General features: G+C 28.0%; 1 protein-coding gene across 1 annotated transcript; it reads right to left on the bottom strand.

The window, feature by feature from the left end:
- Window positions 1-6180: 6180 nt before the first annotated feature.
- On the bottom strand, window positions 6181-14632 carry LOC137821192 (bidirectional sugar transporter N3-like). The gene is made up of 6 exons (XM_068625666.1): window positions 14587-14632; window positions 13290-13326; window positions 12992-13205; window positions 12730-12891; window positions 7188-7307; window positions 6181-6633 (listed from the first exon to the last, which is right to left on the bottom strand). Exons 1-6 carry the CDS (start codon window positions 14630-14632, stop codon window positions 6361-6363), a joined length of 852 nt encoding a protein of 283 aa, XP_068481767.1. The 3' UTR covers window positions 6181-6360.
- Between the last annotated feature and the right edge of the window lie 12702 nt (window positions 14633-27334).

Consider the following 27334-nt stretch of genomic DNA (forward strand, 5'->3'; position numbering starts at 1 on the left):
CAATCATTTTGGTATCAGAGTTAGGTCTTGGAGGAAAGTTCTACCAGAGCTATGTTTATTTTCCTTATATTCTTACTTCCTATTTTGTTCATGAATTGTTTATGTTTAGGATAGTTTAATTTCTCTTTTATTCCATGTATTTTTCATTATTAATTGATTCATGCTTTTAATTCCAATTTTCCTTGAATCAATGCCTTGTCTAGAACTCTATTGCATGTTCTAGTATAGTTGTGTCCAAATTGAAAATAGTTTCTTTGTACCTTACTTAACTTTGAAATTTTTTAATCCTCCATTTTGTGTTTAGAGTTTTGTTTAGTTCTTAACATGTTTACTAGTTCAAAATTGGAATATAGCATCACGATACTAAATAGGTTAAACCAGAATCGTTGTAAAATAAAACACAGTGATAAATTTGTAGTATTTGAAACAAATTTTACATCATTTCTCATATAACAAATGTAATAAAAGAGAAATAATACTAGTAATGACATTTAACTAATGTAATAAATGAGATTAGAAAAATCCATTTAAATTTATTTTCGTAGCTTATTGGTTCCTCTTAACAACAATGCAATATGCTATAATAACCACCCTTTCCTCCCTTCATTTTTCCATTTTCATTTTCCATTGTCGTGTTCTTCATTTTCACTTTTCCTCCCTCACACATTCGATTTTCTTTTATCGTCATAGTTGCTCCCTTGTGTCTTCGTTGCGTCTCATGTAAGTATTCATCTCTTTTTCCTTTCTCTAAATCTTTTCCTAGAAATTTGTTACATTTTTTGGGAAAATATTTTTGTAGGTGAATCAAGAAATACATTGTTCTTGCATGGAACGAATACCAACAATGTGTTGAACACTGTACTAGTACAAAATTTTCAACGGAAGAATTAATGTCGTCAAGTTCAGTCGGAAGAATGAAAATATTTAGCATTCTTTAAGTTCAAATTTATATAAATAGTAAACATATATCGAACATCATATAACAATAAAACACTTGGTAAAAATAAGTAAAAACTATCTTTCTTTGTCTTTTTCTTAATAAATTGGTTGATCTTTCTAAGCTCATATTGAATTTTTTCAAAAAATTCTTTATATAATTGCAACATGGTGCTCTAGTATAGACTTAATACTCAAAATACGAGATTGGTGTCTAGATTTATAATCTTCCTTTCTTGCTCCGGCTATCAATTGTCTTTTCAAACTTCAGCACAAATCCTTGGAGGTTAGTTCTTACATGCATAAAAGAATAAATATATGCATTAATACTTTTACTTTTCTGACTAGTATTAATCCGAGTAAAAAAAATATTTCTACAGTAAATAGGTATCCATGATTCTCAAATATTAATAAAATTAATAATATAAACATTATTAATATTAATTATATATTTAATATCATTTATATTATAATTCAAAATAAAATATTATTAAATATTAATAATAATAATAATAATATTATTATTAAATATTATTAATATTATTAAATATTATTATGACTAAATATTATTAATATGATTAAATATTCTTAATATTATTAAATATTCTTAATATTATGAAATATTATTAAATACTATTAATATTATTAATATTACTAAATATTATTAATATTATTAAATATTTTTAATATGATTAAATATTATTAATATGATTAAATATTATTAATATTATTAATATTATCAAATATTATTAATATTATCAAATATTATTAATATTATCAAATATTATTAATATTATCAAATATTATTAATATTATTAATATTAATGTATTATTAAATATTATTAATATGATTATTATTATTAAAATTAATTATATTATTAAATATTATTAATATTATTAAATATTATTATTATTTCATATTATTAATATTATTAAAAATTATTAATATTATTATTAATATTTTGATTAATATTATTATTAATATTATTAATATGATGAATATTATTAATATGATGAATATTATTAATATTATTAATATGATTAATATTATTACTATTGAGTAGGTATTATTTCTTTTTTAATACAATTAATATCTACTTCTAAGTCTATTAAGACTATCATCTTAATAGTGTGTTTGGATTGGGAAGTGGATTTGTAATGATTTGAGAGGAAAGTGTGAAGAAAGTGAGGTTGTTTGGATTAAGGTATATTATAGTGGATTTGTGAAGAAAGTTTATTGAAGTTTGTGAGTGATGTGATGATCATAAGGAAATTTTTATTTATTTTTAAATGTATAAAAGTTAAGCTTACAAATTTACCCTTATTTAAAAAATATTTAAATAATAAAATATGAGATATTTTTGTGTAAATTTGAATTAAGTAAAAACTTTTATTTCAACCTCAAATAAATTTTAATATAAAAAACATAATTTTATTTTTATTCGTTCATAGTTTTTATATTTATATTACTAATTTATTTTCTTTTAATATTATTATATAAATATATTGATATTATTATTATTATTATATAAATATACTGATTTTATTATTATACAAATATATTTATTTTATTATTATATTATATTATATTTTTATAATAATTAAGTATAATATTATTAAATTTATAACAGAGTATGTTACAATTTTTTATAAAATAATCGATTTTCAGAATCCATTAATTTATTTAATTTATTATGTTATAAAATTTATAATTAATTATTTTATCTTTATTATAATATATATATATAATATTTTTTATTGTAATATATAAAATAGTGTTATTTTATGTGTATAAATGAATGAGGGTAATCTTGATTTTTTGTGGGAATTTCTTTAACTTTCTTTGCTTTTCTTTGCTACATAGAGGGGGCTGAATTTATCCTTCTTCCACAAATCATTGCCTTTCTTTCCTTACATTTGAATGGATACAAACACACTCTTTCTTTCCTTTTCTATATGCATGAACAGTATTCATGCGGAAACAAACCGACTCTAAAAGTTTCTTCTTAGATTATTAAGGTTACTTCAGTATACCATTTATGAATGGTAATTAGACTTAACATACTAATATAAGTTTCTGCGTTAATCTCTTTTATATTATTTGAATCAGTATCTTGTTTATTTTGATAACTTATTATTTTTTTTTTCTAATTCTAGTAATTTGTATTCTAGTGAGATGTCATTTTCTTTTAATAATTGTATTTCTTGTTTAAGATTTTTAATTTCTTCTTGTAGGTCTTTTATAGTTATATAATGATGGTGTTGTTTAAATCTATTATAGATATCTTTCATATATATGGGTTCTACTTTTTGTTAGGATCATTCTTCACTTCGTTTTACTAAATTATTTAATTGTAATAATCTATTATTGATATTAAAACAGTTGTTTGATCTTTAGTTAACATATTTATACTCTTGCAATTTATACAAGTACATAGATCGGGTCCTAAGCAATAATCTTATTCACTTTCTTCTTCTTCTTTTTTTGTCAGCAAATAATAATAAAATTAAATAAGACCACTTCAGAGGTGGTTCAACCCATATACAGTAAAAAGAAGTTCACAAAGTACCTTTTCATCTACATCTCAACCAAAAAGACCTCTTACTTTCTATCCCATATCTACCAATAATAAAACTTGACTAGAACTTGATGGGAAATTCAACACAATAAAAATAATATCTCAACAAGAGCAATAAGCAGCAAATAATCATTTTCCCAACTTGCAAGAATATGTGAAGAGCAATAATCACTAGTGCAGAAATGTAAAGCAACGACCCTTTATTTAGTGCGGCTTTGCGCTTAAACGCATTTGTAAAAAACGCGGTGACATTTTTGAAATTGAATTGATTTACAAATGCGGTCTTACCCTACAACCGCATTTGTAAAACAATTTTACCCTAAAAATTTGAAGCGCGCCACTAGTTTCACTTTCACTTTCACTTTCCTCTTCTCCGCTCTTCGTTTCAACGTTTTGCGCTCAGTTCAGTTTCTTCTCTCTGCGTTTTGTAAGTTTCAGTTTCACTCATTCGTTTTCGTTTTCGTTTTCGCATCATTCATTATTCACTTCGTTGCCATTGTCATTTTCGTTTCCTTACTTCGTTTGTGGCACTTAGGTTACTGTTCCATTGGTGTTCGCTGCTGTTTTCCTGCTCCGCCACCGCCACAGCTTTCGCCGCCGCCTTCGTCTTTGTCTTCCACTCCGATCACCATCAAGCTTCTTCACGACGGACAGGTTGGTTTTGTATTTAATATTTATTTAATATTTTGAATTTATATTTAATATTTTGAATTTATATTTAATATTTTGAATTTTTATTTAATATTTTGAATTTTTATTTTTTTGTATTATAATATATATTTAATTAATAACTAATACAACTTGGAATTTATAACTAATAACTAATAATTTATATATTTCTGTGTATTTTGAATTTTTGTTTATTAAAATTTATATATAATTTAATAAATTAGTTACGAAAACAATTAATTTATATATTATTATATATAAATTTGTATTATATAATTTGTATTTTCTTAAATTTATATTATATATATTTAGTTAGTTGTTAATTACATTTTAATAAAAGTTTTATGTTATGTTAGTTATTGTTACTTTTAGAATAGAATTATCGTGTTTGGATTGAGTTCGGGGGTGTTCGACCCTCGGCAAATGTGTGAGATAGAATAGAATACTAATTATTAGAAAATCCTAACTATTCCAGAATATATAATGGATCGAGGTTGGATTAATGTTGTTCGTATAAGTGATGAGTACGAAAGGGGAGTAGAGGAATTTATACAATTTGCGCAGCGTAACACGATTATTAGTGGTCATGATGGAGCAAAGATCAGGTGTTCGTGCGTTAACTGTTTGAATGGAAGGATACTGGATGTGAATATCATGAGGGAACACCTGCTATGTGATGGGTTTCTTCGATCTTATACAACTTGGACATGGCATGGTGAATTATTAAATTTACCACGTGTTTCCGTAACTGAAGAATATGTGGGTTCTACCATGGATGAAGCAGTACACGGAGGACATGATTCGTGATGTGGGAGCTGAGTGTTTTGCAAAAGCGCATGGATATGAAAGTATGTCAAAATATTAATATGATCAAAGTTATGGTTACAAAAGAGTAACAAATCACAACACAAATTATGCTCAATAACCAGCTAAATAGCAATACAACAGAGATGAAACAGAGAACAAATATCACTGTTCCAGTGACATTTTAACAATCCGAACAGTCCAATTGAAGCACCACGAAGTATGAACTTGTTGACAAAATTTCAGTTCGATCCAACGGTGGAGGAAACAACAACAGCAATCCGAAAAGTTTCGTCTTCAATAGAAACGTTGAGAACGCTGCTGCAGTGTGAGATGAATTTCTCTCTGCTCAAACAACTTTTGCAAGATCCGAATGATCAGATTGAAATCACACAAAGTATGAACATGCTGACAAAATTTCTCTCTTTACTGAATGAAACTTTCTCTCTTTACTCTTTTCTTTCTTTTCTCTCTATCTGTATATTCTGCTGACTGTTGTCTCTTTGATCGAAAAAAACCTAAAAGTTTATATTGGACGGGCATCTACCTAGGAAGTAAACCCAATAGAACTCTCATATTCTACTTGTTCTAATTGTTAATTAAGTTGAGCTGTTAATTTTAAATTAAATAAAACATTTAGATTAAGAGTAATTCTTTTTATTTATTCTTAGAGTAAATGAATCTTTTATATATATATATATAATTTTGTTTTTAGTACGGTAAAGTAATTTAATATCAAATAATTAATTTACAAAGATTTTTATCACCTTTCCATTTTGTTTTTGCTACGAGAACACTATAATGATACGTAGAAGACTGTAATGACTCCTGATTGTGATCTATACAGTCGTTGTGTCGGGTCTCTGCCAATGATTGTTAGGTTCCGTCATGAAGATATACATTTTATTTTACTTTTTTAGGTTGGACTTTATATCTGTCTCCTTCTCCATTACATCATAAAAGAAGAGAAGACCCCATGCCACTATAAACCATATAAAACTTAACATTAGGATGATGATGATTGCAGCATATGAAAATATACAAAAGTGTGCTCATTACTAAAATAATAATTAATTCCCCCACATTATTGTCTTTCAACTTTCACTTTAATTTGATGAATGTAAAAAAGAAAAATACACATTGTAAAAGTATAAGACTATATTCAATAATTTAAAAATACAAAGTCCAGAAACCAAATCTTATTAAAGATTTATTACAGTATGAAAATGATACAATAACATAAATGGCCAAAAGAAGAACCCTAAACTCCAAAACGCAGATCTTGCGTTGAGAAGAGACCCACTTGACCAAGTAGAGTGATTATTATACTTCTAGGATAAATCTTTTTGTAGCTCAATTTTTGTACTTTTGCTTATTTCCTCTTTGAACCTATTTGGTTATTGTTATGGGAATCCATGATGTTCTTAGGGTTTCCATGTCCTTCTTGTCCATTTGGATCCTCAATAGCAATCTCAGTCACAGCACCACTGGTTACATGATTCAGCTCAGAGGGTTCCATTGTGCTCATCTTCCCAACCACAACAATCTCTTTCAATTGCGTTGGCTCGTTTGTCTTGGCGTTTCTATAAATCAAATACATCACCATCTGAATTATGCCGAATAGAAAACCTAATGTATTTGGGAGCTGCATCATCCAAATGGAACCGTTAAATTATTTTCTTCAAAATTAAATTATATTTTCTTTTGGTAGGTTATATCAAATCAAAAGGAAGCAACCTAAATACGTATTCTAATTAGTTTCATATATTCTGATGTTGTAGAAAAATTGGAACATCTCTTAAATGTGTTTTTTAATTTAATTTTCTTCTTTATTGAATGAAAAAAAATCGATAAAAAAATCGAAAGAAAGCAAATTAAAATGTTTAATATATAAGCATGAGATAAGATTTTTCTAATTAAATAACTAGAGAATAGGGGAACCGTTGTTTCCATTTGACTTTTTTTTTTCAGATGTGACTCAATATTAATAGAGTGCGTACAGGTAATAAATTGTTATGATTAAATTGACATTATCACTTATTAAAGCACAAGGAAAAGTTATGGGATCTAGAAATTAAAGGAAATGAAAAAAGTGATAAAGGAAAAGACTTAGTCAGAATAAGACAAAACTTTAATGGTCATTATAATATGAATAAATACTCCTAATAAACGCACGTAGCATGATTGAATTCAACTTACAGCAATGTAGTAGTCGTTGAGGAGAAGGCCATAGAAGAACCACATGATAGCATTTAAGGTCAAAAAGAAGGACAAACTTAAAGGCATGAATTCCACGCTTTTCGTCATTATCACACGTTTCTGCATGCATCAATCATAAGAATTAATTTATCTTTTGACCACTAATAGTGCAAACTGGTTGAATATGAAAATTCCTCTACACCTACATGAATAAAGAAATTGAAAATTTGTAATTGAAAAAAAGAATATTTCCCTAATTTCATTAAGGAACTTTGTTTTTTTATTTATTTTAAAAGAATGTCTTTCAAGAAAAAAAAATAGTCAATTAAAATTAGAAATTATATGCTCTTCGTTGGAAAAAACTTATATGCAATTTCATAGTGTGTGGATGTTATTTTCCAATTACATTTGAGTTTCACCTGAATAATGAAATTTTTTATTATTCGTGTTCAATTTTGATGGGAGCATAACATCCTTGTTACTGCATAAAAAAATAACTTCTAAAAAATGTGTTTCTAAAAACACTACTTGGTTTTGTATAACAATAAAAGATCAAAGTTTTATCTCGATAATAGATGAAATTTTAATTACGATTGAAAAAATACCAATATAGAAGTTTGGTTAGAGTATGCTAGAGTCTTTACGAGTGTTCTGTTGCTATATACGAATTTGACGTATGGGCTGGTTCTCTGATATTTCGTATCGGACTAGTCTTTGGTGATGGGTAGGTGTCTGGAGAGCAAAGAGGATTAGCTCATCTTTTCTTTCTATTTGGGTTGAGATATTTTTTAATTGTCCCAATTAATTTATTTTAGAATTTATTGATAAAAAAGTTGGCTTAGCAATAAACTACAAAATGACAAGAAATAATATCATGAGCTTGACCATTCAATGTGAATGGTGAGAAGTAGAGGAGGGTTAAGGAGATGATAAGGCAATTCTTTCAAAATAGTTTATTTGAGAAGGGTGGCAATAACCCTACCTCGATGGTGAATTCTTTCATCCAAATTATAAAGTCATAACTTAAACCTAGCTGTTGGATTCGAGAAATGGGACGTAATGAAAGGTTGTTTGACTTAAACTTAAAGTCACAACTTAAACCTACCTTGGTTCCTAAGACAATTCCCTTGTATTGAATTAGTACAAACATATATCCGTAATAGGTTGTTTGTACAAAATAGTGTTAAAAGTACTATCAAATAGAAAGAAGGTATTAGCTAGGGTAATAGATGATATTCAATGTGTGTTTCTTGGTAGGAGAAACTTGTTGGATGGGTATTAGTTGCAAAGAAAGTGGTAGATGAAGTGAAAAGTAAAAGTAAAAAAATATCTTCTTGAAGGTGGATTATGAAAAAGGTTTATGGAAAATTTTAGATGAAATTTTGTGTACTTAATAATGCATAATAAGTTAGAGTTTTGTGAGAGAGTGTTTTGAAATCAACAAACTATTTTAATTTTGGTTAAAGATAGTTTAATTAACCAAAACTTTGAGATGAGACCAACTAGCTCCATTCTAATTCTTAAGTGCAATAGAAATCTTAGTTAGATTGGTAAAAGGTTGTCGAAACACATTTGTTTGTTGTGATAAAAGTGGGAGACAATGAGCTAAGCACGTTATATAATTTGTGCACGACACTTTAATATTCGTAGGTGAAGCATATGTGCAAAACAGAATGATTTTGAAGAACATTTTAAGGTAGCCATCTCTAGCTGGATAACTTGTTCCTGTCTTAATGTTATGTCTTTTATAGTGTTGAACAACTTCTAGGGACTTTCATTCATTTAAAGGGCTAAGGAAAAGTATCATATTTTCTTTATTTGATAGTTGTTGAGGGCTTGATATGAGTAGTGAGACAGGAAACTAATAAGCAAATTCTAGAAAGGGTGACTGAAAAATCGAAAGGAGTTACTTTATTCTAGTTTGTGAATGACATTGTTTTTTCTATTGCAAATAATGTTCAGAATATCATTGTCACAAAAAGCATACTAAGGTGCTTCGAGTTAGTCACTGGACTCAAATTTAACTAACAGTAAAGTGAGGAGAATAGGTGTGGATGGTGCTTCGAGTTAGTCACTGGACTCAAATTAAATTTAACTAAGAGTAAAGTGGGGAGAATATGTGTGGATAATAGTCAACTAGATACATATGTTCAAATTCTAAATTGTAGTGTAATGTCAATTTTGTTTACATATTTAGGAAAGAAAGTGGGAGGAAATATGAGGAAACTCAACTTTTGGAAACTAATTTTAGTAAAAATAAAAAAGAATCTAGCAAGATGAAAAATTAGGGTTTTTATGTCTCATTAACCCGGTGATCACAAATATACCTTTTTTTTTATTTCGTAAGGGTAAAATAGAAAGTTAATAAAAAGGTGTTTTCAGTGGTCAACTAAATGGGGGGGGGGGTTTTCTGTGATTAAGATAAAATAAAGAAATACGTTATAAATCAGGTTATAAATTCTGCAACACTCAATAAATCAAATATGGTGCTTTAGAAAATATATTTATGAGCATTATAAATAAATATTGTCACATTAGAGTAATGTACATTTTTATAATACATCATTCATTCTTATACAGATAACATTTTATCGAGTATGAAAGAGTGAGTATAGAATAAGGACAAGCGACCAAGCATTAAGGAGCGAGTACTAGAAGGAGGAGCGACCAAGACAATTGTTCCAGCTAGTACTAGGTACTATCTAGATCCTATCAGTCTATACAAGTACAAGTGTCATTGGTGGTGGTTTAAGACCCTGTTGATTAGGGGCACATTAAGGAGCATTAAGGGGAGAGATTCGGGAATGAGGAATTGGAGTGAGAAGGGGAAAGCAAGGTAGTGTAATTATAAGGCATAAACAAGATAAGGACTAGGTATTTAAGTTGGCTTAAAGGTGCAAAAATGTCTAGACATTTTTTCTAGAGAGATCAGAAGTAACCCAACAATATGTCGAAAATTAAGGTAAAGCTAAAGGAAGTCAAAGGGACCTTGTTGGGTAGAGCCTGTAAAGCTAAAGGAAGGTGAAATGAAGTGAACATACGGTAAGCAGTTATGGAAATTATTTCAAAGAGGTAACAACGCAAGGAATATAATCCCATTCCTAAGTGTATTTGGGTCCAAGGAAGTTACTATGTGACAATCTATATTAGATTTTGCTGAAAATGATAACCAATATTTTCGTATTTTTTTCTTATATTGTGTTTGTTTTCAAGAATATGCAATGAGGAGGGAGAGGCAAGTGAGTACTTCTTGTGTTTGTTTGAGTAGTTTGGAGAGTGGGGGGCGGACAGGGAAGAAGAGAGTGAGAACATGTTTTTATTCTTCACACAAATGAAAAGTTTTGCGGTGATTTCACATAAAATTCTTACATTTTACTCAAATACCCTATACATGCATTTTCAAACTATTAATAATATAAATTATTCAAACTATTAGTAATATTAATTATTTTATTATTATTATAATTATTAATATAATTATATATACAATATACGAAATTAAATATTACATAAATTTATTTAACAATTTTTAAAATATTTAATTATACTATTAATAACAACATATAATTATAAATAATGAAAATAATAAAATAAAATTATAATATCAACAAAACATATAACTATATAGTTATATAAAATAACAAATGTATAATATAATAAATATTATTTTCATAAATTTTAATATATCTAATAAATTTATTTCAATTTAACACAAAATTATTTTGTATTATATTTTTTAATATTTTATTAAAAATACAAGTAATTATGGATATTATATATTAGACAAATTTAATTAACTCAAACCTACACACAAAAAAAATATATCATAATTTATTATTCAAATATTTTTTAATAACAAGGATAAATTTGTAAACTTACATTTTACACCTTTAAAATAATTTCTAAATTTCCTCTCATTTATCACATCACTCACAAATTTCAATAAACTATCTTCACAAATCCACTTTATCATTTATAAATTCAAACAACCTCACATATCATCTCTAATTCTCACAAATCCACTTCCTTCCTTTCTCAATCCAAACATACCATTAATGTCAAGGATAAACTCGACATTTTTTTCATAAGGAAAAACTAGCTAAGATATATTATAGTTAGTATTTTGTATATATGTATAAGAGTAATGATATATTGACAACCCACATTTTTCATACAACCACATTATAACTTCCAATATTATTATTTTAATATTTTTTCATATCATTTAATTCTAAGCTTATCCTTTATTATATATATTTATCTGTAAACTCATCATATAAAAAATTGTATACAATTCCATAGGTTGTGAAATTATCATTTTTATTTTACTAATAAAGAAACAACTTTTGAAAAGTAAGGTGCACATAATTAAGTTTTTTCATGGCGATTTGAATAAAATTTTAATTAAATATCATATAAAAAAACATAAAATTGATATACGATTGTGTTAACAAGTAGTAGTATTAAATCTAAATCTAAATTAAATTAATTTTTAGTGGTTTAATTTACATATATTTATGGTTATTATCAACACATCGTTCTCGTTGTTGTTTTCTTAATTTTCTAATTTCCATATTCTCTTTTCTTAATTGTTCTCTGCTCACATGAATCAAAAGAAAAATTACCAATATAACTAGGTAAAATAACAGTAGGAATTTGATAAAAAATAATCAAAATAAGATGTTTGCAGTTTGTTTATGCTCTTTTAAATCTATTCATAGTAGACATATTGTCTTGCACGTCAAATTTAATTTTAAAAAAATATTTTGTTTTTGCACTTTATTTACATTTGTGGTGTCTTAATGAGTTTTATACGGTCTATCTCTATTAAAATGAAATGACATTATTTATGTACTTAAAAATATTATAAAGGAAAATTTGACAAAAGTCACATGAGAAACTTACCATTATTTCTAACAATCCTTTAAATGAATTAATATTATATCTAAATGTGTATATTAACACCATATTCACTTATGGGTATGGAAATCAAATTGTATACAAGAAATACAAATACATTGCACACATACAATTCCATTCCTTATCGTTTTTCTTTCTTTTTCCTATTGCAAAACAGTAATAAAAATATGAATAAATAAACAAAGTGATAAGGAAGAGGACCTGAAATAAATTAATGGATATAACTTCATAAAATGATCGAGATAAAAAAAAAAAGAAAAAAAATAGTAAATATTAGTTATATACACATCTAAAATTCATAATAAATAACAATGTGATATTTTTTAGGTATGTATAAGGGTTGAACCAATTAGGGTTCCTGCTATTTAATCCTTTTACTGATAAAAAAAACAATCTGATAATTTTATAGTTTACTTGTTTGGCTCTAGAGACATTAAACTAAATCAAACCGTCTATTTTACAAAAGTAAATCGATTTTAACAAAAAAAAAAAAACTATTTACTTTGGTTTTCAATTATTAGATTGATTTTCAATTTTGTTTTCTTTAGATCGATTTGGATTTGAACACCCTATACATAATGATTTTGTTTATGATTTAAATAATGGTCTTCTGAATTCTCACCATAATGCCGAGAGGAGCAGCGAACACGCTTATGTTGAAAACCAGAGAAATCCATCCAATCGCAGAAATACGTTTGGATCCTTTTGTTAGGAAGAGGGTTAAAAGAAGCATGGCTCCGAACCCAAAAACGTTCAAAAAGAGAATAATCTTGATGGTCGAAAGCTGTGCAATTTGATAGAAGGAAAACTAGTTATTCTTGAAATTAAATAGAAAAGGAAGAGAAAAATTAGCAGGAATATAAAGGAGTTATAAGAAGGAAAACCCTGGTTTTATTTGCGGCGTAAACTAAGAAGATGGCAAGGTAGATTGTCTCTATCAAACATCCAAAGGAGTTAATAGTAATCAGAAGGAGGGTACCCTCCCTTTTTACGAGTGCGTAATAAATCCAGAGCATTGAACTGAACAGTGCAACAATATAAGGTAGTGATTGAAACCCTTCCGTAGATTTCTTCTTGTAGATTTTGTAAAATGTTGGTCTGCATTGATCAGATATAATCAACGTATTAGAAAAAGGGCTTCACCTTAATTACAATGAGTATGCTAGCTAGAAAATCACTTACAATGGAGCAAGGAACACCATAAAGGAGATGATGTTGCCTACCAACACAGCAAAAAAAACATCAGTATACTCATGAACAAATTGTGATTATTATTATAATCAATATCGCTGATAAAAAAATTATATTACTACAATAACCTACAACTATTATTATTCTTATTATTTCTACCAAGGTGCTGCCCTAATGCAATAGTGCTTTTTTTATCAGAAAAAAAAAATCTAGAAGCACAAATGGTATGCCTCAACCCTTTCAAAAACAAGATCCGATTTCAGGATGATTAATATATAACTTTGTTCTAATGACTCTCCTACGTATCCCTTCGCCACTCCGAAAGAAGTGAGACAAACTTCTGTAGAGGAAACCAAAATATAACAGCTAGAAAGAAACAGAGATCCATTGATTTGCATAATGCAATAGAATTGCTTTCAAGTGTTATGATTTATCATTCTTTCGAAACTAGAACAATCCCATGCAATGTTCCTACCACAAATGGTTCAAGTTATTATGTTGGTAGTAATGTCTGACATATATCTCGTGTGCAAATAGTGTATTTTCGGACATGCATCTTTAGATCTACATTTATGAGGTGAAGCGTGATACCAAAGTGGAAAGTAAAGTTACCTAATAAACTGGTGCTGGTTTGTTGTAGGACAATGAATTGGTGAATAACATGTTTGAACGTTATTTTGAGAGTCACTGGGACAATTAAGGTGAAAATTGATAATTGGAGTAATCTATTATTCTATGGTCATAATGATATTGCCATTTTGGGATCAAGAGAAGATGCAACATTATATTTCAAGTGGTCTGCTACCTTGCAGTTCAGTGTGTGGTGGTGTTACTAAGTTGGAGAAGCTTATTTCTCTTGTAATCTCTTTTTATGCAGTGGATGGTGTAATTCTGTTAACATTCAGCACCTCTTGTGCTGGGTTTGGAATTTTTTAATATATATATGTAATTTTTAAGTGAAAAATCTTCATATCGTCTTAATGTATTATATAAAACTATTTTAGCCGGATGTCCAGTTACAAATTATTGTTGATATAATTTTTAAATAATTATTATAGAGATTAATAGACTTTCAACTAGTGCATATTTTTTTTATCTCATAAAGATATAAAGACAGTAACTCAAACTTCTAAGATATAATTTTACGCGTTTCCCTGCAAGAAGTTTGTTGAAAGCACTATGCTTAAAGCAGATGAAAAATATGACAGTAGGTGATATAGAGAGAACTATGCAAATGAAAATAATAAAGTGGGAATATGATATAGAGAGGTATAGTATTAGTATGTACCTAGAAGGCCGAAAATGAAAGCCAAAGTTTGGTGATGAATGGCCATCTCTGTTGAATCTAATTGGAGTCTCTCTTAAAATGAGTTTACTATCTTTCTGAGTGGTCACCAAAAGGTGTAGATAAGATTCTCTCAAAGTGCAAACCCTCCCTCACTTAAACTTATCTCTTCTCACTTTCAATTGCACTCACTAATTAGGGTAAGAGTGGGAGTCTATTTATAGTGTGCAAAAGAGAGGTAATGTAGGTCAAGTTGCTAAGAGGAGTGAAATATGACAACACTTAAATCATTTTAAATATTTTATCAATACTTGGCATTTTTTTTAATTATTTTTAGATTTCAAAAATAAGATTACCATATTAGATATGTTTACATGCAAAAATTAAATTATTTTATTCACTATAATTAAAATTAGTTTTTGCTTAGGTAATTGTGTTGAGATGTAGTTTTAAGATGATGTGGGAATGTAGAGTACAAGTTTTAAACAATAAAATTAGTATGTATGAAGTTAAAAGAGAAAAAGTTATTAGAAAACGATCTTAAACTATATACTTATAATTTATTAAAACATTCTTAAAAGAATTTTTCATTAAAAAAATTAAAATTGATAAACAAAATCCCAAAACACGCAGTTAGAATATAAATGGAAGGATGGGTTGCACAAGTTGAAAACTGGAGAAGAAAACATGATGTCTTCAATTTTCTTTATATATATATATATTTATTTACCAGCAATCATTTAAAAGGAACCACTTAGGAGTGGTTCAACCCTTATACATAAAATATGAGACAATTTTTGTCTCTCAAATCAATAAATAGATAGATAAACAAATCTACCACTAAAAATTTGTACAGCTCGTACACATTCAAAACATTTTTTTTTATATATTTAAAACGCTTATTTTATAAAATATTTTTCAAATATATTTTGGATAAACATTATTGTTGTGCAGTGTACTATTAAATGGTTTTAGAAAAATGTGAGAGTGAACGCACAAACCTTTAATTATTTTTTATCTTTATTTTCTTATTATGTGAAATTATTAATTATTATTATTGTTACTTTATATATATAATTTTTTTAGTAATTTTGTTTTCAATAAAAAAATTAATAAAATTAAAAAGACATTTCAGAAATATTTTAACCAAAATATAACTGTGATTCTTAATTCAGAATAGCATTAGATGCTATGTAAACTATATTTAAAGCTTGAAAAAATTCCTAAGCTTTTAGTGAAGCACCCATTGCCCATACACATAAGCGAATTATGCAGCAAACCTGCATAATTTTCCAACAAAACCAAACTATGCAAGATGCATCAAAACAGGTGTTGTTTCTGTGGCTAAAGCTCTTGTGGGATAGATCACTCCCAAGTTAAACCAAGCTACCATCATCCTATTCTACAACTTTGCAATCACTGCAGAAAACAAAGACTACTTGCAGCTTGGAGTCTCTAGCAGTGAAAGTATATATCAATCTTTAATGTCCATTTTAAATTTATTTTATTCCCTATCTTCTTATATAAATTGTCATTTTAATTTATATAAAAAATTAATTTTATATTTAATTCTTTAATTCTTTAAACTTAAAGAATTTTAGTTTATTGTTAATATATAATTAATGCGAGAAAATGTTTCCAATACTATTTACTTTTTAGGTGATCATTTGGTGTACTAACTAAGGGTGGTAAAATGTCCACCCAGTCCATTTTGGCTTAACCCACCACTAGCCTGCCAAAAGCAAGTTGTCCTGTCAATGTTATATGAATTAAAATTAGTAATTTGTTTGATTAGAGGGTGAGATGGTGAGGTGACTTGCCATTTGTTAATATTTTTTCAATTTTTTTTTTTGTAATTTTTTTTTTTGGATCTATTTACTTCGTTATACTAATTGATATCACTTTTTGGACTAGAAAAATGTAAAAAAGAGCAATAAAATTGAATCAAACTTTAATATTCTAACCAAAGAAGGTTTAATGCCTCGCAAAATAAAGTAAATACCAACAATATCTCAATGAATCAAATGATGTATAAAGAAATTAATGTAAATAAATTTTTATATGAATTATTGACGACCACCAGTTTTAATTCCAAAAGTATGAGATTTCTCTTTAAAAATTTCAAAAATAAAGGGGGGTTGGCGGGTTAGGTGGATCAAGCTAATATGGACTGGTGGGTTCAAAGAAGTTGACTTGTTTCACCTAAAATGATAGCAAGCTGCCAGGGCGGTCTGCTGGACTCGACCCACTTTATCATCCTCAGTACTAATGCTAGTAGGAAACTATGTTGACTAAAAGAACAAATAGTCTAACAATTAGTTTAAATAAAGACGGTTTTTATAAAACCATAGTTAAAAAAAAGGCGGTGGAAAACTTGTAATTAGTTTTCTCTTTTAACAACAGTTGTTCTGTGAATCATCGCAATATATCAATTTGGCCATGAAGTAACAATGATTTTTCTCTGAATTGCCGTTATATGTACTTCTGAAGGGTATATAATGATTGTTGCTCTGGAACCGTCGTTATTTGTATCCTTTTTTAACTCCCGCGCGCGCCACATCACATATTCACTTGCGCCTTTTTGTTTCTTTCTCCAGTTGCGCACACCCACTTCCTTCTTTTTTCTCTCGCTACCCACTCCTTCTCTCCACTGCCACCGGCACAGGTCCTTCTTGTCATTGAGGTGAAGGGTTGGCTTTGTATAGATGCGTGCGCTGTGGTTTGACGCGTCGGAGGAGGGGTTCACAAAACCACTATTTGAACTTTTATCTGTAAAACGAACTATTCACATATCCTTTCTTTTCATTGTATTTACTTCACTTATATGGAAAGAAAATCCCCTTAAAATAAGGTTATATTCATCTTCAATCTCACCATCCATGTCTTTCTTCAATGATTCGTTGGTTCATCAAAACTTGCTATGGTTTAATGAGAAAAATGATTTTTATCATGGACAAAACAAATATTTGTCTTTTAGTTTAATTTTAAAATTATTAAGTCAACACATTGAATTATTCAACTTTAATTATATAAGGTAGTATTTTCTTAAAATAAAAAATTAAAGGACTAAAATTAGAAAAATATTAATAACTAAAATTGTATGATTTTTTTAATATAAGCGTGAAATTACAATCAAGATAAAAATAAGAAATAAGTGATATCATGGAAAAAAATGAAATGGAGAGAGAAAGGTGTGGACTGGAGTAAAAATCATTTTCAATAATTAAAATAGTATTTGACACATGAAAACTAAAAATAGAGAACCTGGAAAATATGATTAGAAGAGAAGATTAATAAACGTTTAAAATGTCATTAGTTCTATAATAATTAGGTGTTTAGCTTTAAAATATCAAGTCCAACCCCAACCCCCCTTCCCCCCCTAAATTTCATACAAAGGAATTTTTTTGACGCGTATATGGCAGTTGTTTGTAGATTAGATTGGGTAGCATTTTGGGTAAATTTATTACCAAACAACTAAAAGATTGTTGGGTGGGTTTGGTTGAGTTTATGTACTTTTTATATTAAACTCAATACAACCCAATTCATATTATAATCGAAAATTGTAATCTATTCTCATTCTTAATACAAGAGTTATATTTCTAATTTCACGACATTTTTTTTTTAACTTTTGTTTCAATATAATGATTTATAAGATTCAAACTTTAATAATTTTTTATTTCTATTTTAATTTTTAAAATTTAAGAAAATAATTAATTATTATATTTAAATAAATATTATTATGAGTAAATAAAAAATTATATCATAATTAAATGAAGAGATTGATGAACCCAATAAATTAATCAATTAAAAATATTTTATTAAGATTAAAAAGTTTTTGTTTTGTTTTTACGATTCATATAGTATTATTTAAGACTCAAACTTCTAAATTTTATAACTTTCTCATGACACCTATTTCTATAAAAATATCTCACAAAATCGAGTTATTAAACTTATAATCTTAGTTATAAATCTAATCAAACTTGTGCTTTGTCTATTGTTTTGTCACTTTATCAACGAAACATTTTAAAAAATGTTCTAACTCTTACATAAACACTTTAGATATGTCTTAATTTTTATAAAAAAAAAAAGTGACAACAAATCTGCTCAACTCCTGCCTTGTTCACTCTAAAACTTATTGAAATCTCTTTAATAGATGAAACCCTCACAATCGATAGCTCGTGTCAACTGCTGCATGCACAAAATTGCTGGGGTCCACTCAGAACTTTTATGACTTTTGCACGATGTAGTTTAAGCCTTTCATCTCATTATGTTTGTGTGGCTAAGTGGAGTGAAACTTGCCAATTGTATAGAAACTTATTAATTTCTTTAATTACCTTCTTGTTGCTCTCAAGGGCTGATTATGACTCCTCTGCCTCACTAACACCTCCTTCACCACATAAATGTTACTGCTTTCATTTCTATAACATCATCTTTGGGGTTATTTAATTTCTTTAGACAATAACTCAATATCACTTTCAACTCTTGTTGGTTGGTTGTTGCATGCTTGTGGTTCAAAGTAATTACTTTAAGACAATCAATTCAAGTATCCCTTTTAAGTTAGAAAGTGTTCTATAGGGGTCTAATTCTCAAATATTTTCGGAAGGTAATTTTTGTTACAAGAAAACTAATTTAAGAGGTAGGAGACTTCATGGTATTGGAAAAATCTAACGAGTTTCTTATTCGAGCTTCCTAAAATATAGATAATAAAATCTTCATTTTCACTAAATTTGTTAGGCCTTCTAAATAGTGACACCGCATGATGGACTTATTTATCACCAAAGGATGACTTACCATTACCTGACACTAAAACTTTATATCTCGCTTCCATGAAATGTTTTTTCCATGTACTTAGTCCTTGACCTTTACTACAAGAAAATAATTAAATAAAAATCAGTCTTAGAGACAAAAAATAATTAGTCACTATATTGACTAAATTAGATACTATTTTAGAAACTAAAAAAATTATTGGTATCTAAAGTATTTTTTATTATTAATAAAATTTATAAACTAGTTTCTAAATTGGTATCTAATTGCTACCAATATTTTAGCTACCAATTTTAAAATCTAAAGTAGTTGGTAACTAAAACTTTGGTAACTAATTAAATCCTAATTAGCTAATTAGATACCAACTTAGAAACTAGTTTATAAATTTTACTAATAATAGACACTATTTTAAATACCAATAATATTTGTAGTCTCTAAAATAGTATCTAATTTAGTCAATATATATAGTGACTAATTAGTTTTGGTATCTAAAATTGGTCTTTCTAAAGAGTGACGTCCCATGATCGACTTATTTATCGCTCAAAGGTTGATTTATTGTCACTGCTGTTCAAACTTTATATCTCGCTTCCATGAAGTGTCTCTCTACGTACTTGGTCAGATATAAGTCGACTTGAGATCCGAGATCGTCCAAAAATATTATTTATATTTATTTAAATAGACTTATTTATTAAGTTTAGGATGAGATTTTTGAATAACTTAATATTTGAAATTTAAAAATAAAATCTAGATATGACATATTTACTTAAAGATAAAAAAAAAAAATCCTCTATAGTAGCATCACCAATCCCGCCCCGGTAGGAATTACATGTTCTTTTTCAATCATGTTTATAAACTTTTCTGTGGGCCAAGTAATTAAAGAAAAGCAACTAATATTGAAGTGGGGATTTTGAGAATATTAACAGTTAAATTTTAATACACTTTACGTCCTTCTCTTTTGACAAAAAAATCACTATATATTAATCATTTTAAATATCTTTTTCTAAATAATTATGAAAATTTAATAACTTTACCATGATCACTAAAAAAAATCACGATATAGAAACCAATGGTTAGAGGCCAAAATAATTAGTTGCAATAGTAACTAAATTAGAGATCATTTTAGAAACTAAACAAAATTTTGGTTTCTAAATTAGTTTCTATTATTGTTAAATAGTTTCTAAATTGGTATCTAATTAACAACCAAGGTTTTAGAGACCAAATTTAGAAACTAGATAATTGGTAGTTAAAACCTTGGTTGCTAATTAGATAGCAATTTAGAAACTATTTAACACTAATTGAAACTAATTTAGAAACTAATTTTATTTTAGTTTCTAAAATGGTCTTTAATTTAGTTACTATTGCAACTAATTATTTTGGTCTCTAAAAATTAGTTTCTATTTTATGATTTTCTTGTAATCGATATCTTACTTAATTAAATTTTAATATAAAATTTGAGGCTAAATTATGTTTTATTTAGCTCGATCTCTTAATTTTTAAAATTCGATTTAGTATTTTGTTATCTCATCCTTCATCTTTATTCTTCCCCTTTCTAGACAATCAAAATATTACTTTAAAGCTGGAGCATATTCTAAAATGTCACTCCAACTTAATCTATTTTATATTGCAAGATAATCTCTTTTATTCTTTTTTGTTGTTGTTATTTTTCTTTCATTATTTTTTATTTTTGTTCTAAATCTCTTTTATTCTTTTTTGTTGTTGTTATTTTTCTTTCATTATTTTTTATTTTTGTTATTTAGAACAAATCATAATATATAAGTGAAGTGTAAATCTTATCTACTTATAGTTATAGTGGAGTAAAAATCTTATTTTATAAATTAGTTTTGAAAAATTAAATTACACATACATTCACTAATATAATATTATAGCTTATTTTATCAAGATTTAATGTTATTAGATTATCATTATCAAATTCTTGTCATACTACTCATATCTATTTAATTTCCCGTTGGTTATTGCTTAATAAATAAATATATGTGTATATTTGGGGTATAAACTTAATCTTATATAGTTATTTTTTTTTAGATTAAAGTAGATTTATAGTTCATTTATTAAAAGGTTGAAGTAAGTGTTGCGGAAGTGAGTGTGACCGAAAGTAAGGTGGGGGGAGGGAGAAGAAAAAGTTGAGTGTAATGAAGAAGGAAAAAAAAAGAGGAAACGGAAGGTTAATTATTAACAAAGTTTAGTTTAAGTTGACAAAATAAATTAGTTTAAACCCCTTTTAAAATATGAATAACTAAATTGTATCTCTTTTAAGAGCTCAAACTAAATAAAACAGAAAAGATAAAGGATTACAGTATATAATTTAATCAAAGGGTGGGAGGGGGCGTAATAGCCTTAATGCATATAAATCTTCATAAAAAATTTGTAAATACTTTTAAATAAAATATATATTTAATGTTAGCAACTTAAAAAAATATTTAATGAGTGATAAGTAAGAAGATTGCATTGAAAGATTTATAACTATTTTTTAAGTATTTTTCCTACAAGTCATAACATGTCGATATTATTTCCACCATTTTGAATTATTTTAGTGTTGTTATACTGAAAATAAATTATTTGCTTAAATATGTTTATAATCTTTTAAATTTATGATAAGTTAAATTTTGGTTCTTTAAATTTTAAATTTTATACATCGATAGTGTAGAAGAAGAATAATAACAAAATATATGGACGTGCACACAAGCTGATAAAACATTATTAGAATCTAAATTAAAAAAAAAAAAAAGTACCTGCTTAGTTCATAAATCAAATTTAATAATGTAAATATGAAACAATAATTAGCTAGTTATTCATGAAATATCTTAATAATGTGAAAAGACAATGACATATGTTGGCATATATTTGACTTTATAAGTATTGCATCTAAAAAGTTAACAATTATATGGTACCTCTCTGCTAGGATTGATAGTGAAAGAAATTAAGTTTAGCTATTATGTCAAATTGTATTTTACTCCTATTTCAACTATCTCATTAACATTATTTCTAGATGCTTTGTTATACATTTTCAGTAAAAAAAAACTTAGAATCTCGAATAATCGTGGTCAACAAAATACTTAGATTTGAGCTTGAAGACCGACAGACTTGTAAAAAATATATATTTGATTTTAATTTTGGAAAGACTTAAGAGAAAATACTTAACTTGAGCTTGATGAAATTTAATAAATTTAATTAGAAGAAGATACTTTTGTGAAGCTTTGAAGAAACTTGTAAAAAATATACTTGAAATTAAACCTTGAAAGACTTATAAAAGAATAATAATAGAAAAATAGAGATTATAAACACATCCTTATACTCGTGCATCAACGTAGTTTTCTTGGTTGTGTGATTAAGGATTGAATTTGATCTTGTGTTGTATAAATACCTATTGTGAGTTGATTTAAGGAATTTGAATAAAATGAATTGAAACTCACTAAATTATGAAACTAACTCTGATGAATTTGTTAATGATCTAATAATAAGACAGAAAACTCAAATTTAAAAAAGAAAAAGCACACAAAGGTATAAAAATATTCAACTCAAACTATTACTAATTGCAAATAAAAAAAATAAAATAAAATATTATTTAAAATTTGTAACATATATGAAAATAACATGATTTTAGACAACTAGGAATTGATTATAAAATGAAAACAAAACAACAATATATTGTATTGGCCAAAATAAAAATGAATGAAGACTCAAGAAAAATTAAAAACACACAAACCAAATCAAATGGAATTTCTAACATAATTTTTTTTTTAGGTGAAGAAGAAGCAAAGAAATTGAATTGTTTTAAAATAAAACACAACATCTAAACTATGGAAGTAAAACATCATCAAGACATGAAAAATAACATGAAACAATATGGAAATTGAAAGAACAAAAGGATGAACACTTATATTGACCGTGACCAAAGCTCTGATACCAAATGATGCAATCTTATGTTGAATCCATGTAGTTCTTTGTAAATTTTTATATGTTCACGATGAGAGTCTAAATTACAACAAACACGAATCCTGGAATGCTATATCAAGCTTAACATATAGATTCGCTCTCTAGAGATTGGCCTTCACTCATGTTGAGGCTTTGGCCTTCTTGACCTTATTGGATTCATAAGTTCAAGCTCTCTAGCCTGAATGACCAGAACCTCGCTATCTAAGCCTCTTTAAGAATCTCACTGGATCCTTTTAAACCTTACTTCTCACTAAATCTTTATACTCTTTGGTACCTCTCAAATTCTCTTTTTCCATCTTGATGCTTAAAACTCTCCCCCAAGGTCCCTATTTATACATTTTAGAAAGAAGGATTCAAAGAGACTCGAGGATATTAGTGATTCGCTCAATGCAGGCCAATCTGCTCGACATATTGACTTTCTTCATCCTTAAACAGATCCTATCAATCACTGTCAAATCTTGATCACGAGGTAGGTTTGGCTTGCCTTAGGCTCCAAGCGAAATCCTCTTGATCCTAACTTTGATTTACTTTGGCTTGAGATTTTAAGTGAAATTTAACTTTCTTCATGGTTAAGGATTATATTCGCTTAGCCCTTATGGTTTTGCTCAACCCTTTTTCTCTGGAATTCTTTACTTGTGTTGGCTTGAATTCACTCAGCAGATGTAGATGTGCTCAAAACTTTGGAAAATTTCAATCTGCTGAGCCATTCTTCATGCGCTGGGCAAATTGACTCTGATGCTTCATTCCCTCTTTGCTTGCTTTTTTGCACTTTTCTACAAAATTTTCTACAAATTCCTTCTTCTCTTCATGTTCTTCATGTGCAATAGTGGTTGGAGTATTTTGGCATGCTTCTTACTGATATTTATACAAATTCTTCCTAATTTACATGCCTTTTTCCCTATGAATTCTATTACAATTATGAACTTATCAAGGAACAATGGATTGCATGGACTAGAGATAACATTCTTGGACTAAACCCAATAAATTCATACACTGTCACTAACTTGGAACCTCAAGTACATTTGACCACTTGGTTGGTTGCTATTGTCAAACAATGCTCCAAAAGCCCTGCGCAATGCCTTCCATTCTTGGTAGTCTTGCTGCAAAATTAACACCATCTCATCGAAAATAAGTAAGTTCTCTTCTTCCTTTAATAAATTTTGTACTTCACCTCTTATATGTGAACAAATCACCTTTTTTTCAAGAGACATTCTCTCTATGTCCAAATAAAGCTGACGTGTCAACATAAATATGATGTGTTAACATAAATATAATCTTTTGTGTTTATAAAAGAATGTTAGAAACAAAGTAAATTAAGTAAAAAATATGATATAAATTAAATCGAATAACTATCCAAATTAGTCTTAGACTCACAAACTAAAAGTGCACCAAGTAGTAAACTTAAATTACACTCACATCAAGGAATGTAGAAAGATGAGTAATTCTCAATCAACTTATTATTTTTTTATCCACAAAAAAGAATATAATAAATGGAGTACTAAAGGTACTTCAACCCATATACACTACAAGAAAATTTGGTATTACATACAACACCAATCTGTATCTAAAAGACCAAATTCATATGTAAATTATAGTTATATACAAATTACATATGAAAATAAATTCGTATTTAAAACTATCGTAGATAACTTTTACATATAGATTCAAAATTCGTATGTAATTAGATACATATTCAAAATCTGTATGTAATTTCACCAGGAAGTTACATACGGAAATTTTCCATATGTAATTAGCAGTGTATTACATACTGAGAAATTCGTATGTAACATGAGAAATAGGATAAAAATATTCTTCAAAAATCATTTTGACGTGTTTATAAATAATTTTCAAACCTGTTTATAAATACTCAAAATTCAAGAGGAATGAACTTCAACACATAATAATTTAAGATGTTAACAAAACCAACAAGAAAATTGTAAAATTTAATGAATTTGCAAAAAAAAGAAAGCATATTGCCATTATTACATGCACCAACCAACATAGGAGAATTTCAATGAACACAGTAACATAACTGGGACCAGGTTTAAAATTACTACACATTAATACCAAGAGAACATTCACATTATTTTTCATTACCCTTTTATTTATTTAGTTCTACAACATGATCATATAAAATACATACACATTCCATATTTTTTCTTCACCAAATTAATTAGCCATTACCTAATCCTACAATATTGTGCAAACTATTAACAATCAAGTCAAATGACTAAAGAATTTAAACTAATATAACTATCTAACTTATTGATGGAATGAATTTGATTGATTACTCCAATATATATTGAATGTTCAAAATTGCATCTTTATTGTGACTCAGTCTAATTTAACAAACTGTTGAATAAGACTTTTTTTTTATAAATTAGAAAACATAATTAGAATAAAGCGCAATTGCTTGCAGGGATACGAGGTGGACACAAGCCACCATGGTCCACGTCTTTTTGGTTATTCTTCGTCAACCTTTCACTTTATCTTCTTTCACTATTTTTTATTTTCCCATATGCAAGCCACGGTCAAACCAACTTTCAACTTTCAGTTTGCATATTCTTTAAAATAAGGTTGCATGCTCGGACAACCACCCTCACCAACTTTCAAGTTTCTTGAAAAAGCATTCCCAATTCCGATTACTAACAATACAAGAATGTAACAATCCAATGAATAATTATTCTTAACAAAATTAGCATAGCATACTTTGGAAGTGGCACATAACTTATACAAGAACTTTCCCCCCATTAATTTAATGGAATAAATAAATAAACATACTACTACGACTTATACCCCAACCTTACCAGTAACAACAACAACGATATCCTCCATTACGTGAAAGAATATAAAAATTAGAGGATATGCTGGAAAAATGCATACAAGCCTCCTTGATGAATCCAAAGAATATTGAAGCCTCTATCAAAAATATGGAAACACGGATGGAGCATTCGGCTAAGAAACTATCAGAAAATCAAGACAAGCGATTTATGGCCAACACACTAGTAAACCCTAAGGAACATTGCAATGTCCTAGAATGATGGAATTCTTCTCAATGCTTGTGTAGTTTCTTGGCTATTAATGGATGATGGAATGGAAGTGAGTTGCGAAAGCTTGCTTCAACACAATAGGAGTTCTAAAATTAAAGTGGAAAACGGTGGGAAAAGACTAGTGAAAGGTTAGGCCAATTCACTAGGAAAGATTCTAGGGAAGGTTAAGAGGAAGGCAACCCTGGAGAGAGCTTAGGCAAGTGTTTTGGCTACTTTTTGGCAGCATAATATTTGAAATTTATTTTACAGCTTATTTATAGTGTAAGGGGCTGAACAATTTGGAACCAAAATTTGAAAATTCAAAAATAAACTCTCAAATGAGAAGGTGTCATGTGGACTCATGCTTTTCATGTGTAGCTTACACCTTCCATGCTAAATCCTCTCCACTCCTAGGTTGCCATGTAGATGTCCATGTGCTCCTTGCCAAGGTAATTTTCGTCCATATTATACCCTAGATATTCTAGGGTTACATTACGCTCAAAGAAGCCCAATTTTTACCCTAACTGTACATATTCTACTATTGGCCCAAATACAAGCCCAAAAATTTATGCTACTTGGCCCAAATATTTTATGCTACTAGGCCCAATACATGGCCCATGAAATCCTAAGCATCTTTATACAATTTATTTAAGCTAAAACTTGACCCAAAAATAATGTTGACTAGTCTCTTCTGAAGTCAACCAAAACTCAATCTTCTTGTGTTCTTCTGACCAAAGCCCTAGTTAAAGATTTGATGACTTTGAGGTCTTCTTGGATATGCTTTGTACATTCCTTCATACTAGAGTTGTCCTCTTGATTGTGCCTACAAAGATAAACAAAGCCTAATTAAGCTTATATTTGCAAATAAGTCTATAAATAAACTCTAGGTCTTCATCCTCCTTATTCTATGATTTTTTGTGTGGTGGACAGTTTCCATCATAGAACCTAAGGACATGGAGATGAAGTGCATAAAATAGAAAATAAAGAAAAAGGACAAAAAAAGA

Source organism: Phaseolus vulgaris, chromosome 9, assembly GCF_000499845.2.
Source record: "Phaseolus vulgaris cultivar G19833 chromosome 9, P. vulgaris v2.0, whole genome shotgun sequence".
NCBI lineage: Eukaryota > Viridiplantae > Streptophyta > Magnoliopsida > Fabales > Fabaceae > Phaseolus > Phaseolus vulgaris.